At 40.4% G+C, this 16,353-nt stretch overlaps 1 protein-coding gene across 1 annotated transcript; it reads left to right on the top strand.

Moving 5' to 3' along the window:
- The first annotated feature begins 46 nt into the window (after positions 1–46).
- SRD5A1 (steroid 5 alpha-reductase 1) lies at positions 47–15,913 on the top strand. The gene is made up of 5 exons (XM_075494070.1): positions 47–469; positions 2,660–2,826; positions 7,193–7,294; positions 9,463–9,613; positions 12,142–15,913. Exons 1-5 carry the CDS (start codon positions 99–101, stop codon positions 12,206–12,208), a joined length of 858 nt encoding a protein of 285 aa, XP_075350185.1. The 5' UTR covers positions 47–98; the 3' UTR covers positions 12,209–15,913.
- The last annotated feature ends 440 nt before the right edge of the window (positions 15,914–16,353 follow it).

The following is a 16,353-nucleotide window of genomic DNA, read 5'->3' as shown; positions in this document are numbered from 1 at the left end:
GGGGGGGGGTTGGCGGGGGCGGGGGGGCGGGGCGGGACAGGCCACGCCCCCGGCGCCGATTGGTCCGCGGCGGCGGTGGGCGTGCCGCCGGCCGGCCGATGAATGGAGGCGGCGGGGCGCTCGCGGGCGTGTGCCTGCGGCGCGGGATGGGGGTCGGCGGCGGCGGCGTGTGCGGGTTCTGGCGGCGGGTGTCGGGCCCGGAGGAGCAGCGGCTGCTGGAGCTCCTCTCCTACGGGCTGGTGGCGCTGGGCGCCGCCTCCGCCGTCCTGCTCTGCTTCATCCCCATGCCCTACGGCCGGTACTCCTCGCGGCGCTTCGGCTGGCTGCTGCCCGCCCGCCCGGCCTGGGCGCTGCAGGAGCTGCCCTCCCTCCTCGTCCCGCTCGGGCTCGCCGCCTGCGGCGGGGCGGCCGCCGCCGCCTGGCCCAACCGCCTGCTGCTGGGCTGCTTCGTCGTGCACTACGCGCACAGGTGCGGCCGGGGCGGGGGTGGGCTGTCAGCGGGCACCGGCGCGGCCCCGGCGCTGGAGCGCTTGGCCGGGTGCCTCCCCTCGGGTGCTCCCGCTCGGGCTTGCTCGAAAAGCAGGGGGGTGTCTGATGGCAGGAGAAGTGCAGCTCTGTGGCAGTTCAGGGTCAAGCTCGATAGGAGCGCCTGACTACTGTTTTCTGACTGCAGGGATTGAGATTCTGCTGTTAATTAATTTCAATTATTTAACGTAACAATCCCTAAAGTCTTTTCTGCTTCCTTACATTAAGATATTCTCTGTTTTTGCATGAGCTGAGCAAGTAATCGTGGCGGCACGGTGCTTGCTGCTTTGTTTTGCCGCTGTGTGGTGTGCAGTGCGGTGCAGCGCTACGGTGCCTTTCAGAAATGGCATAAAAATGGAGCGTTGGGTGCTCTCTGTGTGCTGTGTCGTCTGTACGCTATAGCCGTAGGTGCTCTTGTGATGACCTCTGTTTAAGCAATGACTTGACCAGGTAGTATGAAGGACACAGTGTGCCGACAAGGAGAGTTCAGCTCTGGATGCTGATATAATGTAATTTTAATGTTGTGAACCAGTAGCTCTTTCCAATTATGTCTTTCAACATAGTGTTCATTTCAGGCATTGCGCTCGATGATCCTTGTGGGTTCCTTCCAGTGCAGGATATTCAATGATTCATTAAAATACTGGCAAAGGTGAGGCTGAGTGCGCCATGTTGCCATGTAGTCAATGGTATTTGGGTATTTTGTAAAACTACTCGGGAGAAGGCAGCTTAGCTGGAGCTCAGATAAGATTTTGCTGTTCCCTTCAAGTCACTGACAATAGCTACTGGTCACACTCCACAAGTAATTTTGCCACCGTACTAATACAGCAGAGACAGATTGGCCAGGCTAATTTTAAGCCGAGTGTGTGGCTGATACACAGTTGTTTTCCAGTGTTTATTGCAATGGGCTGTTGCTTTTGACCAAAAGTATTCCGCATCCTCGCAATCGAGAGAGATGCAGTGTCGGTTGGCCTGGTGGCTGACTGGCTTTGTAAACCTAGGAGTCTGTCTTTACTCCCTCTTTTTCCATTCTTAAGAGTAAAGAGATTAGCTTTGGCATGGGATCTTAACTCGTCCTCGATGTCTGGGAAAAGCTAGAAACTCAAGGCAAAGGTTTGTACAGAAAGCTGAGCTGTACCGCAGTTTCTTTTTTCCAGTTGCTTATTGCTGTTGCTGGACTGAGGGACTGTTCTGTAGGTGAACGTAGACTGGAAGAGGTCTCTGTTATCTAATTCTGTTTGTTGTAATGTAGCGGGCTTCAAATAATCATATTAATGAATTCATTATGCTTTCTTGAAAGCCGTTATGGTTTTGCTTCCTCTGGAAAGGCTGCTTTGAAGCAGTAGTCCTTGGGTAGCTGGAAAACACCTGAAGAATGCTCAGGCTTCAATAATCCTGCTCCTACATCATCATAGATTGTAATTAAATTGATAGATGATTCGGAGTTGGCTAGCTGCATGGGGCAGAGCACAAAAATATTCACCTGCTTTTCTTGTTTGGAGCTTGCTTGTTTACTCACGTAATCCCCTGGGAAAAGCAATTGAGATTCCTTTCCCACCTGGGTTGGCAGTTGTGGATTTGTCATGTCTTTAACAGGTGTCATAGGGTAGACCAAGATTGCCAAGGCCCAGCAATTAATGTTTTTAAGTGACTTTTAGGGCAAGGGGGAAACTGAGCTCAATTAGGTTAATCTCAAGGGCATTAGCTTCCCCCCTGGAAGTGCTGGTGGATTTGGTGGAGGGATTGTGTGACCCAGAAAGCTTGATGATATCACTGATGATATCATCAGAAAGCCTGATGATACCACTGAGGATTTAGGAACAAAGGAGGACAAAAATACGCTGTGCTTAACATCAGTTGCCTTTACTGCTCTGGTCAAAGTAATTGCTTTGGATCCAAAATTCACAAATTCTCTCAGAAGGGGAGAGAGGACTGATCTTGTAATTCCGATTAGCCAACAAAATTAACGTTTAGGTGTTAAAGCAAGTGTAACTATCCTTCTGAACTGGGATCAAAGACTCTGCTGAGGATTTGAAAAGCAGGATAATATGGACTACGGATTACAGTTTTGGACATAAAAAGTATATACAGTTTCTGTTTGTTAATGCAACAATTTTTCTTTCCTTGTTCGCTGTAGGGCCCTCATATTTCCTCTTCTGATCCGGGAAGGAAAACCAACACCATTTTTCACTTTTGTGCTAGCACTTCTGTTCTGTGTTTACAATGGATACTTGCAAGGCCGAAGCTTAAGCAACTATGCAAAATACCCATCAGGCTGGTTAAAAGGTCCATGTTTCATTACAGGTGAGTTAAAACATGTTATGAGAATATTAGGTGTAGTTTTCCTTCGTCTTCACAGCTTTTTATTTTTTATTATAATTTTATATTATCTTCAATCCCATTCTTAATTGTCTTGTTTGCTGTAGCTGGAAGCCTTTTAACCTTTTTTATTTTAGAACTGTGAACTGACACTTCTTCCCACAATGTCAGTGCTAGATGAGCTGACTGTCATCTTTATTCTTTAACACCAAAGTAAATATGGGTCATGTACTTTTTTTTTTAATATAGGAACTTGAGGCCTTAAATGGAACCAGCAGCATAAAGGTTTAGAACAAAGAAAGCAGATTTTCCACATAACATGTAGATTAAACTGAAATCCCTTGTTTCTAGATGTCATGGGTACTAAAGGTTTGTATGCGATCAAACAGAAGTGAACAAATTCATGGAGTAAAAATCCAGTAAAGGTAGCTTCTAAATACCAAGATACCACTTCTAATGCCAAAAGTCCTTGCCGTTAGGATATTTACATGTGCGTGCACACACATGCACCAACCCACTCACCCTTGTAATAGGAGTGGGCTTTATCAAAGAACAAAACTGGCGTACAAGGAAGGGCGTGGAGTGGTTGATCATTCATTCCTATCAGGATGTCAGGTTGCATTTATACTTGAAGACATGCATATGATTAATAGCTAGGATGTTTAGACACAAGGTATTGTCTCTGTCCTGTTTTTTGTTTCCTAGGCATCTACTTTTGCCAACTGGCAAAAACATAGTATCATTTTCCAAGGAAATCTTTACAGAAAGATCTCTTTGATCTGAAGATAAACCAGAATATTTTGCCTTGTCAGTCAAAGGCAGAATGCCAGGCTGTGTGGATCCTTGATCTGATCCAGTACCGTTCTTCTTGTTATTCTGGAGCCAGAGCAAGTCAGTGTTTCTCCCAGATTTCTCAAGCCTTGTACAGCAAGAATAAGAAGGTTTTATCTTTATTGCAGTGTTATTGCATATGACAATAGAGGACCACTGTGCTAAATGCTGTCATGACTATAAGATTGAAGAAATTTAAATCGAAATAGATTCTCTTGCCAAGATGAGGAGGCAGGACTGCTTGTGCTCTAAAAATTGAGAAATTGAGGTACAAGGGAATGACATCAGTGGGTGCTAGGCACTTGGATATACTTGAAATTCACTTAGTACTTTTGAAATTCGAGTCTCCTTAAACTTGGATCCAACAAAAAACTGATTAAAAGATCTGTTGATCAAAACTGTTGAAGACTCTGATGCAACGCAGACTTTATTTCTGGTGTCCTAGTTTAGTACCTTAATCAAAAGATATCTCAATACAGTGCTGCAAATAAATCAAGAGTCATGAGCCATAAATCAATTCCTCCTTACTGAAAGATCTTAAAAAATTAAGGAAGTAAGATTATTGCTCAGGTTTCCTTGGGGTTTTTTGAGTTTCAGAGATTTCTGAAAGATGTATGTATATGTAAATGTATAAATGATAATAGGTTCATCTGCCTTCAGTTATGAATACTTCTGTGTATGAATTAATTTGGTTTGGGTTTGTTCTCCCCCCCCCCCCCCCCCCCCCCCCAATAATACCAGTTTGGAATGTATGCTTATATGTATTTATTTCCAGTACTTCTAATCATAAGCAAAGTGTTGCTTTCATGACTATTGTAAGTCAAAATAGTGCTTTAAAAAGTTATCCTGAAAACTAAGAAAGTGAAGATTCCTGGTATAAGTAGCAACTATTTTAATAGTGTCACTCGCTGGCTTTTCCAAGACTGTTATTACAATAAATCTTTAGATAAAGTTTGGCATGGCTATGAAACAGCCAAACCTAAGACTCCTTGTTTCTTTTATTCCTATAACTAGAATATCTTTTGGGCTTTTTTGTTTTTGTTTTATAGTGCATATCAACATAATTGGAAGATAGTAGATATTTTTAATTGCTATTTGGTATTCATCCCAGCTAGGTACCTCGAAATATCTGCAGTTTATGCTTGTAGCTTTGGTCAACTCAAATGCAGAAGTGCTGTATTGTACACTGGATGCTCCCTGAACAACTGGACTATTACGTTCTAGTTCTTCAAAACATCAAAACATCTGCCAGTGTCTTTAAGCCTATTTAAAATGACTGAAAAAAACCTGAGTAGAAGATTAGAAAATAACAATAGCAAGAAAGCATATTTGCAGAGGGCTAACAAGATGTAACTTCACATAGACTGGAGAAATATGAGGAAGAGAAATGGGAGAGTGTCTATAAGTAGCAGCCAAACCAGTTCAGTAGTTGGAAGCTGAAATTACTTAAATTTGCAGGGAAGACAGAAGTTTGGAGAAATGAGGCTTAATAACCATCATAGTGGGAGGTTTCAAAAAAACTGATGTGTTTTCTGTCTGTGGAGCCTTAGTATACAGATTGACTGCCTGCTTTCAGATGTTTAGGAGTTCATTCTGGAAAAGCAATAGCTTATATCTACGCTAGCAATTGATGTGGAGCAGCAATACAGTTTTGATGTGGTTCCCTTGTGGTTTCTCTGGACTGTGTGTTAGTGCAGTGAACTAGTCCGTTTTCAGAGGAAACAGAAATGTTCTGCTTCAGGTGCAGTACAACACTTGATAAAACCATGAGCTTGCAAACCAATGTGGTTTTGCAATGAGCTTGCAAAACTAATGCTAAGAGAAGCAAACTATTTTTGTTGCTGGATGTAACAAAAACAAGTGGGGATTCAATATTCTCTGTTTGCATAGAGATCTGTTTTCGAAGGAAAAAAGTTAAAATTATCTGTTTTCCTAAAAGTAGAATTCAACAGCATTTGAATTATTCACCCTGTGGTTTTGAATATTGTCATTATATTAAATTGGTCTGTAAACTCCTCATTACATTGATCTAATCTATCTCATGATGACGTAATTACATTGAATATATAGTTGAAAGGATTATGGTGAAATTTTACTACAAAAGACACGTTACATATGGCATCTACACATGATTGCTAATGGAAACTTACTGCACTATGCTGTGTGAACAAAAGGTTAAGAAACATGCTCATTCGCAAGATTAAATTCTGGTACTAGTTTCGTAATGTAAACGGATTGTAACAAGCTAATCAAACAACATTTTTTTTACTTATATAGGTAAATATGGAGAGAGCTTTCATGCAGAAACCTCAGTTTCTCTGCAGAGCAGTCATTTCCTCCTAATCCATGTGGAAGCAGACAGCCAGGTCCTTTAGGTAAAAGCAGCCCACAAGGGACTGAGAGAAGAAAGCTGCCTATCAACTTGTTTGAGAGGCGAGGTCCACTTACATTTGTAGCTTCACTTTGAAACGTAGCTTAAGTCTTGGTAAAGTATGCTCTGACAATCTACTAGCCTTGCAACGTGGCCTTTTACATCTGGATATCCACTTAGTGTCTCTGCTGAGATGGTCATACTACTGGACTTCTCTGTATTGAAAGAGAGCCATCTGAAAGACTTAGGTTACGGGTGCAAAAAGGCAAAGCTTTCTTCATCTGGTGTGTAAAGTGACTTTGTTCTAGAAGCACATCATGGGCATTTTCTTGGTAATTTAAATAAAAATCAGTAACTTTGGAGGTGGATTCAAAACAATACAATGGATCTAACCTCAAAAGCTGAATCTTGTCTGCTCCTAGTAACAAGGAATGCTGCCTTCAAAGGAAGATAACATAGGTAACATGTAGCCAAAGACTCAGAGTGGAAGAGTGAAAATACTGAATTTCAATCCTAAATTCCTTTTGATTTATCCCATGCAATTACAGACATAAGGATGCAGAATGTGACAATAATCTCAGTTTCTATGAAAGCCTGGTATAATAAATGGTTAAACCATTTTGCGGAATGACACAAGTAAATGGTGCATTAATTCCTTCACAATTTTATTATTCCTTTTATTGCACAGAAGTCTGCTGTGGAAACTCTGGTATATTGCCTGTAAAAAAAAAAAAAAGAGGGGGGCCTAAGATGTGTCCCTCTGGCAGGAATGAGAATGTCTGTTTCTTTTAGTATTCAGAAGTTTAGTGTATTTGGTTTTAGTATGTGGAAGTTAGGGAAATATACACATTACATCTGTATATATGCACACGCATACATTTATATAAGTCTAGCAACATAAGAATAAACTTTATACTTACAGTACTATTCCTATCTAGAGATGTGTCGATTACTATGAGCTCTGCTGACTGAAGAGCTCAGTGTGGGACTGGCGTTGTGCGGCATGTCACCAGAACTGCTTATACTGCTTACATTACTACTGCTTTGAGATAACATGCCTAATATGTGAGATATGACTGTAGTTTGTTTTTTTGAATAAGCACTTTGGCTCAGTGTATTAAAGATAGTATTTTAAATATTTCTCTTCAGGTTTTATGGGATGGTTGATCGGCATGGCAATCAATATTCATTCTGATCATATTCTCAGAAATCTGAGAAAACCAGGGGAAACTGGTTACAAGATACCAAGAGGTGAGTAAAAATGTTACAGAAATTTATACAGCAAAAGATGCATCTCTTGTATGAGGAGAGGCGGAGAGAGCTGGGACTGTTCAGCCTGGAGAGGAGAAGGCTCAGGGGGATCTTATCAATGTGTCCAAATACACGATGGGAGGGAATGAAAAAGAGGGAGCCAGGCTCTCTTCAGTGGTGCCCAGTGACAGGACCACAGGCACTGGGCACAAACTTCAAACACATGAAATTACATCTGAACACATTTTTTTGCTGTGAGGGTGGTCAAACACTGGAAGAGGTTGCTCAGAGAGGTCGTGGAGTCTCCATCTGGGGAGATACTCAAAACCAGACTGGACGTGGTCCTGGGCAACCTGCTCTAGCTGACCCTGCTTGAGCCACGGGGGGTTGGACTAGATGATCTCAAGAGGTCCCTTCCAACCTAAAATGATTCTATGTAAAGATGACCTTCTAAAGCTTGGTGTATTTTAGGGGAGATAGTCATTTATGATACAAGAGGAAACGGGAAGTAGCAGTTTGTTGTCTACCTCAAGAGGTGACTTCATGGTGTGGGAAACATTTTATTTTTTTTCCCTCTTACGCCAAGTATTGTAAGGGATCCGTTTCATTATGTCATGTGGCTTGTGTGAGTCTTTGAATTTCTTGACCAACTTTGGCTGTATTTTTAAAAAGTGGTAAAAATGTAACATAGCATTCCACAACTTTTGGGAGAATCAGCAGGTGGGAGGAGAAAGAAGACCTAAATTACCATCTCAGTGTGGGGGCAGGAGGGGAAGGCAGAAAGTACTCAGCAACTGTGTGTGGATGGCCTGTCTTATGTTGTCCCACGTATGAAGAGGGAGAGATCTTAGGTAATCTGAGAGCAACAACTACTGTGGTAAGGGAGATACAGGGAAAAAGAGGACAGAAATCCAAATGAAGTTAGGCATTATAAATTCTGGCCTTCATGGGAAAATGGAGAATATGGAAGTACTTCTTATGGAGCCTGTTGAAGTGTTAAGGTTTGACACTTTTGGAAACATTACTCTTCCAGGTATATTACACTCAGTGAGAGCAGAAAATTAATAGTTACCTCTGAATTCTGCTGTTTCTCTAAGTTTTTCCTTTAGTTGTTGCTCTCTTGGTTTTTAGTGAGAATTTTTTAATAAAACTGGAAGAACTAGATATGTAAGGCAGTAGACTGTTATTTTTCACCAAGAAGGTAACTTTATAATTTTAATAGATGTAAATCCAAGTGCCAATGTGAAAAATAGATATGGACATACTGTACTATGTTCAGTGTACAAAAATTCTGAAGGAAATAATATTTGCTGCACGATTAGGAGGAGTTGGTCTTTTTGATATTGTTTATCCAGTTTAAATGCTAGAATTCTGCTTCTTTTGTCACAAAAGCAAAGTAATTAAAGCAAGGGCAAAATGTGTCCTTTATGACGCTTGGCAAATCCTTGTTTGTTTAGTCCCACTGGTAAAGCACATACTGAGATGTTATCAATTTGTACACTAACTTTGGAATCAGGGTGAAAGTTCTTATTTTATAAAATTCCCAGCAGGTGAGTACTGATTGTTTATGCATAATTGGCTGTAAAACTCATTTAATGCAGACTGCCAATTACTACTTTCACTGTCAGGGCTGAAGCAGTAGACCTGATGGGGGATGGGAACAAAAGGGCAATGCATTTTAAGCTAGAGAATAAATTTGGAACTTTAATTCATAATAATAATATTGTTCATAATTAATTTCTGAATTACTTAGCATACAATGTTTAACTTCTTTAACTAACCCTATGAGTATTTTCTGAGACTCTTAAAGGGGAGAATATTTTCTATTTTTACATATTTTTAAAAAGGTTTAGTCTATGATCAAAGAGCCAGTTTGATATTATTGCTAAGTAATTATTTACAGAGGCATAAACTTGCTTCTGATACTGGTAAATCTGCTTTTCTTTCATGATTTGAAGAGGAAAAATGGAGCTGGAGGAGGCCTGTCTTAGAATGAGGTCTGAAGCGATCCTTCATAGTACAGCTTGAAGTGAAAAACACTGCCTCCACTGCCTTTAAAAATTATATAGGGAATTGGTGATATAGCTCTTATTTGACTTACAGTAAAAGATAGCGTTGGAGATCTCCTTAATTAAGGTGCGTTTAAAATAACTCTGTCCTGCTTTCAGGAGGAATGTTTGAGTATGTCAGTGGAGCCAACTTTTTTGGAGAGATCCTGGAATGGTTTGGGTTTGCCCTTGCCTGCTGCACCACTGAAAGCCTTGCATTTGCGTTGTGTACCCTTTTCATCTTGGGTTCAAGGGCAAAACAACATCACCAGTAAGTGTTTGTCTTAACTTCTGTTGTCTCTATATCACACCTCATTTCCATTTCACAAATTATGCCTCAACCCATAGGGTTGTTGCAGAGCAAGTATTGTGAAAGACTGCTACTACAGCGGAGAATACGATAGAGAATGCTCTGAGTAGTATTAAGCGCTGCAGAATTTCAACGGGATAGTACTGAGCATAAACACACACCATGTACAATGAGGTGGTCAAAATAATGTTTAAGTGAACATCCTAGATTGGTAAAGATTATAGACAAGTTTGGGAAAATTCATCTTATTTGATCATTATGATCAAGATGATCATTACTGATCATCTTAATTGATCATCTTAATTGATCATCTTAATTGATCATCTTAATTGATCACTATGTCTAGTGGAGTCTTCAAAACCTCCAGAAATGGAGGTTTCCCTGCACCTTGTTTGTAGGGTGTTCCAGGTCTGTATCACCCTCCCAGTGAATAAGTTTTTCCTACTATCCAGCCTGAACCTTCCAAGCCTGTTGCCTGTGACCATCTCTCCTTGTTTTACCACCTGCTATTACTGAGCAGAGTTGCAGAATATCTTAGGTGGGGAGGAGCATCTGAAGGTTGTCCAGCCATCTGGTGTGACCTGCTCCAACCAGGGCTAACTGCAAGGCTATACCTGGTTGCCCAGGGCCTCAGCCAGTTGAGCTCTGAGTGTCTCCAAGGGTGGAGGCCCCAGCACATCTCTGCACTGGAACAGGATTTTTCTCATTCTGACAGGGAAGAGGGTTTTTTCCTTACGTCCAGTTGGAATTTTCCATGTTGCAACTTTTATCCCCTGCCACTTGTCCACTTGCTGTGTGCCTCCAGGAAGGGTATGGCTCTACCTTCTCTCTAATACCACTGTATTGCAGTGGAAGACTGCAATTAGATCTGCCTCTTAACTTCTTTTCCAGGCTGAACAAGCCTAGTTCCCTCAACTTCTCCTCTCGTATGTTCCAGCTATGCAGTCATCTTAATGACCATCTGCTGGATTCTTCTCCAGTTTGTGGACATCTGTATTGCACAGGAAGCAGAAAACTGGAGGCAGTAACGCAGATGCAGGCTCTCAACTGCTGAATAGTGGAGAATAAGCACTTCCCTTGACTTGGTGGCTCTAAACTCTTTAAAGCAGGCCAGTATGCAGTTAGCCTTCATCATTGCAGGGATCCACTACTGACTCATATTCAACTTGTCCACCAGCATGTCCATGTCCTTTTGTGCAGAGCTGCTATCTAGCCAGTCAGTCTCTGGCCTGCACTTTTCCATGGGGCCATTGCATTCCAGCTGCAAGAGTTTGCATTTAATTCATACTTTTGCTCCATTGTCTTAACTCCCCTTCCAGTACCTGTAGGCAGCAATAACAGGGCCCTTTAGTCTCTTCCTTGCCAAACTAAGCAATGCCAGGTTCCTCAGCCTCTCCTTGTACATCATGTTCTTCAGGCTCAAATTCCATGGTTGGTTTCTGTCTGTCTTAAGCCTTGACAGAACTCTTTCAGAGCTCTTGACTTACAGAGCATTATGAAAAGCTAGACGTTGTTAAAGGAAGTAATTTGCACTAAAGGAAAAATGCATACAAATGGAAGAGGGGTACAGAAGAAGAAAAACAAAAATAGCAAATCCATGTAAGTGAAGAAATATTTTGGTGTAGTCTGTTTAGTTTGAAAAACTTAGAAAAAATAACTGAAAAGGATAAATGTGTAATGCTGGTATTCCACAGCTCCAGGTTATCATGCATTGCGTGTTTTGTTCTCTGCTTATTCCAGCTTTGATCTTGCAGTTAGCTATTGATAATATGAACACCGGCACCTTTGAGGAGCCCAGATGAAGCTAATTCTTTTTTTTTATTTTAGAGAAGCAGAAGAATAAATATTTGAAAATGGGAGTAAAGTTTGTTATGTAAGGTGACCAGACAAATAATAATTGGTAGCGCTATGCATTTATTAGTTTAAAATTGTCTGGGTATGAAAATAGTGATGGTCTTTGAGGGGGATTAGCAAAAAGGCTAGTGTAATGTTTGTCACATTCAGTTTGATTATCCAAATCCTGACTGGAACTGAAGATGTTTCTATCCAGAACAGGACTGTCATTCCAGTATGTGAAGTATCCCTTGCTTCCATGTGACGTTGTTATACAATTTGACATGTTATCCCCTTGAATGTTTTTTATTTCCCCCCCCCCCCCCCCCCAATTCTAAAATGCAAATACTCAGGATGCATAACAACATACATTTTGCAACAACACACTATTCCTTCCCTGGCTGCTCTCACCATATCTGTTGGTTTGACTTCCCATTGCTGGCAGCAGTAACTTTGTTTTGTTGTAGTTGGTGATTAGATGTCATTAGGTTGAGTCTGGTAAATGACAGTTTACTATCCAGAGTAGGTTCTAAAGGCATTTTTTTTTGTAGCCAGAAAATATATGGATTAAATTGAACACATTGTACAATTAGTTAATTTCCTCAACAGTGTTTTGAAGACTGAATGCTCATTGGATTTCTATCTTTGTTTTTCAGATGGTACCTTGAGAAATTTGAAGACTACCCAAAGCACAGAAAAATTGTGATCCCATTTGTGTACTGAGCTCTGCTTTTAAACCGTTTTTGAAATTGATGCTTTCTGTAACAGCTAACGCTTTACAGGTGTTGTCAGGTTAATGTACTCTGATCACTATGACAAAGCCTTTGCATCACTGCTGCTATTAGTTACTGCTTTTCCTCTTAATGAAAACCCAGAATCTGATGAACATGGGGAATAGGAACAGAAATGCTTTTCTAGCAGTGGAGCACCACCATAAATACATTGGTCAATGTGTCTGAATTCACGCCATAGAAAGTACTGTACAGGACTGCTGGTGCTTCCTCTTCTGCCTGTGCAGGCTTCTGCTGTTTCCACTCGATCTAGCCACACTGTCCTGAGGACTGTGCCGTGACCCCAGTCACCCTCGCTGCAATCTGGATGGTGTGTTCTGCCTCTTAGTTGCCTGCATACACAAATGGGTTGATTTTTTTTTTTTCCTTGCCTTCCTAATCCTTTCTTCCCCCACCTGCATTTCCAGGTGAACCGATGATACAGACCAAGAACATTAGATAAATCTAGTTGCTGTTAGGTGAGACAGTGTTCTTCCTCCTCTTTGCACTCTTACACAGGTATGGACACTGTATAGGTCCATACTTAATGCCATTTACATAAACAGTTGTAGTGCTGCCTTTCCCAAATAATAGATTAAAATTGTCATCTACCTCTGAAATTTGAGAACTATCTCAATATTTAATGTGTTTTCTCACTCAACACTAATTTTGGAAGGTATTCTTTATTTGGGATACCTAGGCCAGTCTAGCACCGTTAATAACTGTGTAATGTTTTCTAAATTACTTCTTAAAAACCCTTAAGATTTTTACAAAATTCTCTTACTATTCTGTTTAAAAAAAAAAAATCAAGTGTCTTCTCCTGTTGATAATGGTCTAGATGATTTTTATATTCCAAAAATCTGGAATCTTTTAGTGCTGCTTGTTTTATTAATGTCAGTTCTCATACCCCTACATTTTTCTCCCTAAAGACTCCAGAAAGCTTTTAGAAATGTGATGTGATCCCAAGACTTTCGAGTTTCAGGCATGTCTGTGTCCTTTGCATGCTTGTGATATTAAAGAATTTTTTAGAATTGCTGAAAAAAAATCTTAAGTTCTACAGAAAACTTAAAAAAAAAAAACCAACACAAAAAACCCAAACCAACAACTAAATAATAATAATTAAAAACAAAACAAACAAAAAAACCCAAAAGACTTCCCTCAAAACCCAAAAACTCTGCTGCTAATATACTTTGGAAATCAATGGAAATCAAACTTTTTGCTGAGTGTATTTTGATCTGTTTACACTGTATGTGTTGGGTTATGTACTTCAAAACAAATTGATAATATAATTTTGCCAGATGCTGAGTTTTCCAGTAGTGCAGTATTGCAGTAAGCTTTGTCCAAAGCTCAAAATTCTGTCTTTGCTGTCGAGTTACATGACTTCGATTACTACAGCAGTGTATCTGATGAACTTTACCTTTAAAACTTTAAATATTGGTTTAAAAAAAGTACATTCGGGAAATGGGCAGTGAAAAAGGACTTTGTGACCCAGGCTTCTGCTTAACAGTTGTTTCTTCCTCCTCTCCTTCCTGCCACATTTATACAGTACTTACTGCACTGAAGTCTTGGCTATCATTAAGGATTAATTCAGCTGTGTAAATAAGTGTAACACAAAATTCTGTTGTTATTGACTGAAATAGTCAAAGGAAGGAGGGGAGAGAAACTGGCAGTCCTGCAGTGATGATAACTTACCTACAGCTAAGCCCTTGGACTGCCAGTTGCTCCTCATAATGATGGCTGGGATGACCGATCCTGCGCTCAGCCAAAACCCAAGAAGTCCAGCTTTGGGAGAACACAGGAATACCCATTCTTTTGATGCCAGTGTCATTACTTGCTTCTCCAATTGTTTAATCATTTCTTTAGTGTTTACGTCTTTCCTTAGTGTTTTACAGGAAGTTTGAGGCTTCCCCTGTTGTTTTTGTTATCACACTATAATTTGACATTTGATCCTAGCTGTTTTGATGGACGCTTAGTCATGAAGTTCCCTGGGGAGACGATGGTGGGGAGGATGATTTACTCCTCAATGCTAAAGTGGAGTTAGTGGACAATAAAAGTTCAACAGGATCACTTAAAGCATATTCTGAAGAGAATTTTAGAAGCCTAGTCTTATATATTGAGATTTCTAAAGCCTATCACATCCCTGTGGCAGTTTTTTAACTCTTGGTATCTAAATCATCCAGCTATCAAAATCTGTTTTAAGGGGAAAAATACAGGATTCAAAGAGCACTATCTACTCTAGGTGTTTAAATACTTGCATAGTTTATGATTAATTAATATCTTATATCTTTAGGGATATTTGTTAATAAATCACTAATGGGACAACCAATCAGTAAAAAAGATCCACCTGCAGCACTTTAGTCTCTAATCCACCACCTTTTTTTGGGGGGGGGGGGGGGGGGGGCTTTTATGAAAAGGCAGATTTTTTTAATAGTAAGCAGTGAGATAAAGTGCTTCATGTTCAGTATATCTCCTTATATTCAAGAGTTGTAGCTCTCTGTAGTCAGTAGTCTTTATCATAGTCTACAGAAACTTTGTACTGATGTCTCAGTTTTGCTCTGGTGCTATGCTGCGAAATATTTATCTTGACTAAAAGTTCAGCTGGTTTGCTCATATAATGTTAATTTATGGTTTACCTATAGCAGGATGGGAATCTGAAAGGTGATGCTCTGACAGCTTATCCGTGTTCTTTCTCTTGTTACAGACAAGAAAAAGCTAAGGTCTATGGGATGTGAATGTCAGTGCATTTAGAAATTCTAGTTAATTGGATTATGGAAAAAAAAAACGGAGAAGGTGGTTTTGTTCTTTGTGTGTTTACATTTTATATTCTCATTATACTGCTGGAACCTTCCTTAAGTAGAGTACAGAACTTATTTGAGGCAGTTCATTAGAGAACAAGTCTTACGAGGAGCAACTGAGGGAGCTGGGGTTGTTTAGCCTGGAGAAAAGGAGGCTGAGGGGAGACCTTATAGCTCTGTACAACTGCCTGAAAGGAGGTTGCAGAGAGGTGGGGGTCGGTCTCTTCTCCCAGGTAACAAGTGATAGGACAAGAGGAAATGGCCTCAAGTTGCACCAGGGGAGGTTTAGACTGGATATTAGGAAAAATTTCTTCACCAAAAGGGTTGTCAAGCATTGGAACAGGCTGCCCAGGGAAGTGGTTGAATCACCATCCCTGGAGGTATTTAAAGGACGTTTGGATGAGGTGCTTAGGGACATGGTGTAGTGGTGGACTTGGCAATGCTAGGTTAACAGTTGGACTCGATCTTAAAGGTTTTTTCAAACATAAATGGTTCTGTTTCTTGCATTTCAAGACCAAGGTACATTGGTGAAAAGCATAGGATCAACTTGGTGAAATGCTAGAACTGCCTCTTGTTTAAACAATATTCCATTTATTTGTCATACTTCACTTGTGCTCCCTTCCCCTTTCAGCAGCTTTGACAGAATTTTTCTGTTAGAAAATATGATAATGAAAATTTTTTCTTGAAAATATGTAGTGTGAAAATGAACTCTGTTCTGCCCGTTCCAGAAGGAGAAAACATGTATGCTTGCTATTGGGTGTAATATCTGTAGCAATTTTTAAGAGACCCTTCTATTCAGACTGCCTACATCTTTCCCAAAAATCTCCTACTAATAAAATATGGTTTGTGGTGTCTTGCTTGAATATTTTTTTCTGTTAGTAATCCTTGCTATAATTCGTGGAGGTTGACCAAGGCTTTTGTACCAGTGATTTCATTATCCCAAATGAGGTCTTGAGGACTGTAATAATAAGGTTATACTAGAATAATCTAGATGCATATGTGAACTTGACAAGATGCACTCAAAAAAGAAATTTGTCTAGTGATACATTCTTAATTATGTAAAACAAAGTATGTAGCTGATGTTCTACACTTGCAGTTAGAGCAAAGATTAACAGAAGCAGAGGTTACTCATTTGGGTTCCTTTTCTGCTGCTAGGTCATGGTGAACTTTGCATTTGGAACAGCTGTAGCACCTGTCATTTCTGAGTTGCACAACTGCAACTTGCTGTTGGGCTTCTTAAAAAAAAAAAGTGTCTTGTAGATCCCTTACTTGATTTACCATGTTTGCTTTGAAAGCAAAACTA

This window comes from Mycteria americana, chromosome 2, assembly GCF_035582795.1.
Source record: "Mycteria americana isolate JAX WOST 10 ecotype Jacksonville Zoo and Gardens chromosome 2, USCA_MyAme_1.0, whole genome shotgun sequence".
In the NCBI taxonomy this organism is placed as follows: Eukaryota; Metazoa; Chordata; class Aves; order Ciconiiformes; family Ciconiidae; genus Mycteria; species Mycteria americana.
This window is presented reverse-complemented; position numbering and strand designations above follow the sequence as displayed.

Excerpts from the sequence above, each read along its gene's own strand:
- SRD5A1 (XM_075494070.1), top strand. The coding sequence starts at position 99 with ATGAATGGAGGCGGCGGGGCGCTCGCGGGCGTGTGCCTGCGGCGCGGG. Across the intron at positions 470-2,659 it reads GTCGTGCACTACGCGCACAG|GGCCCTCATATTTCCTCTTC; the intron begins GTGCGGCCGGGG and ends TGTTCGCTGTAG. Across the intron at positions 2,827-7,192 it reads AGGTCCATGTTTCATTACAG|GTTTTATGGGATGGTTGATC; the intron begins GTGAGTTAAAAC and ends ATTTCTCTTCAG.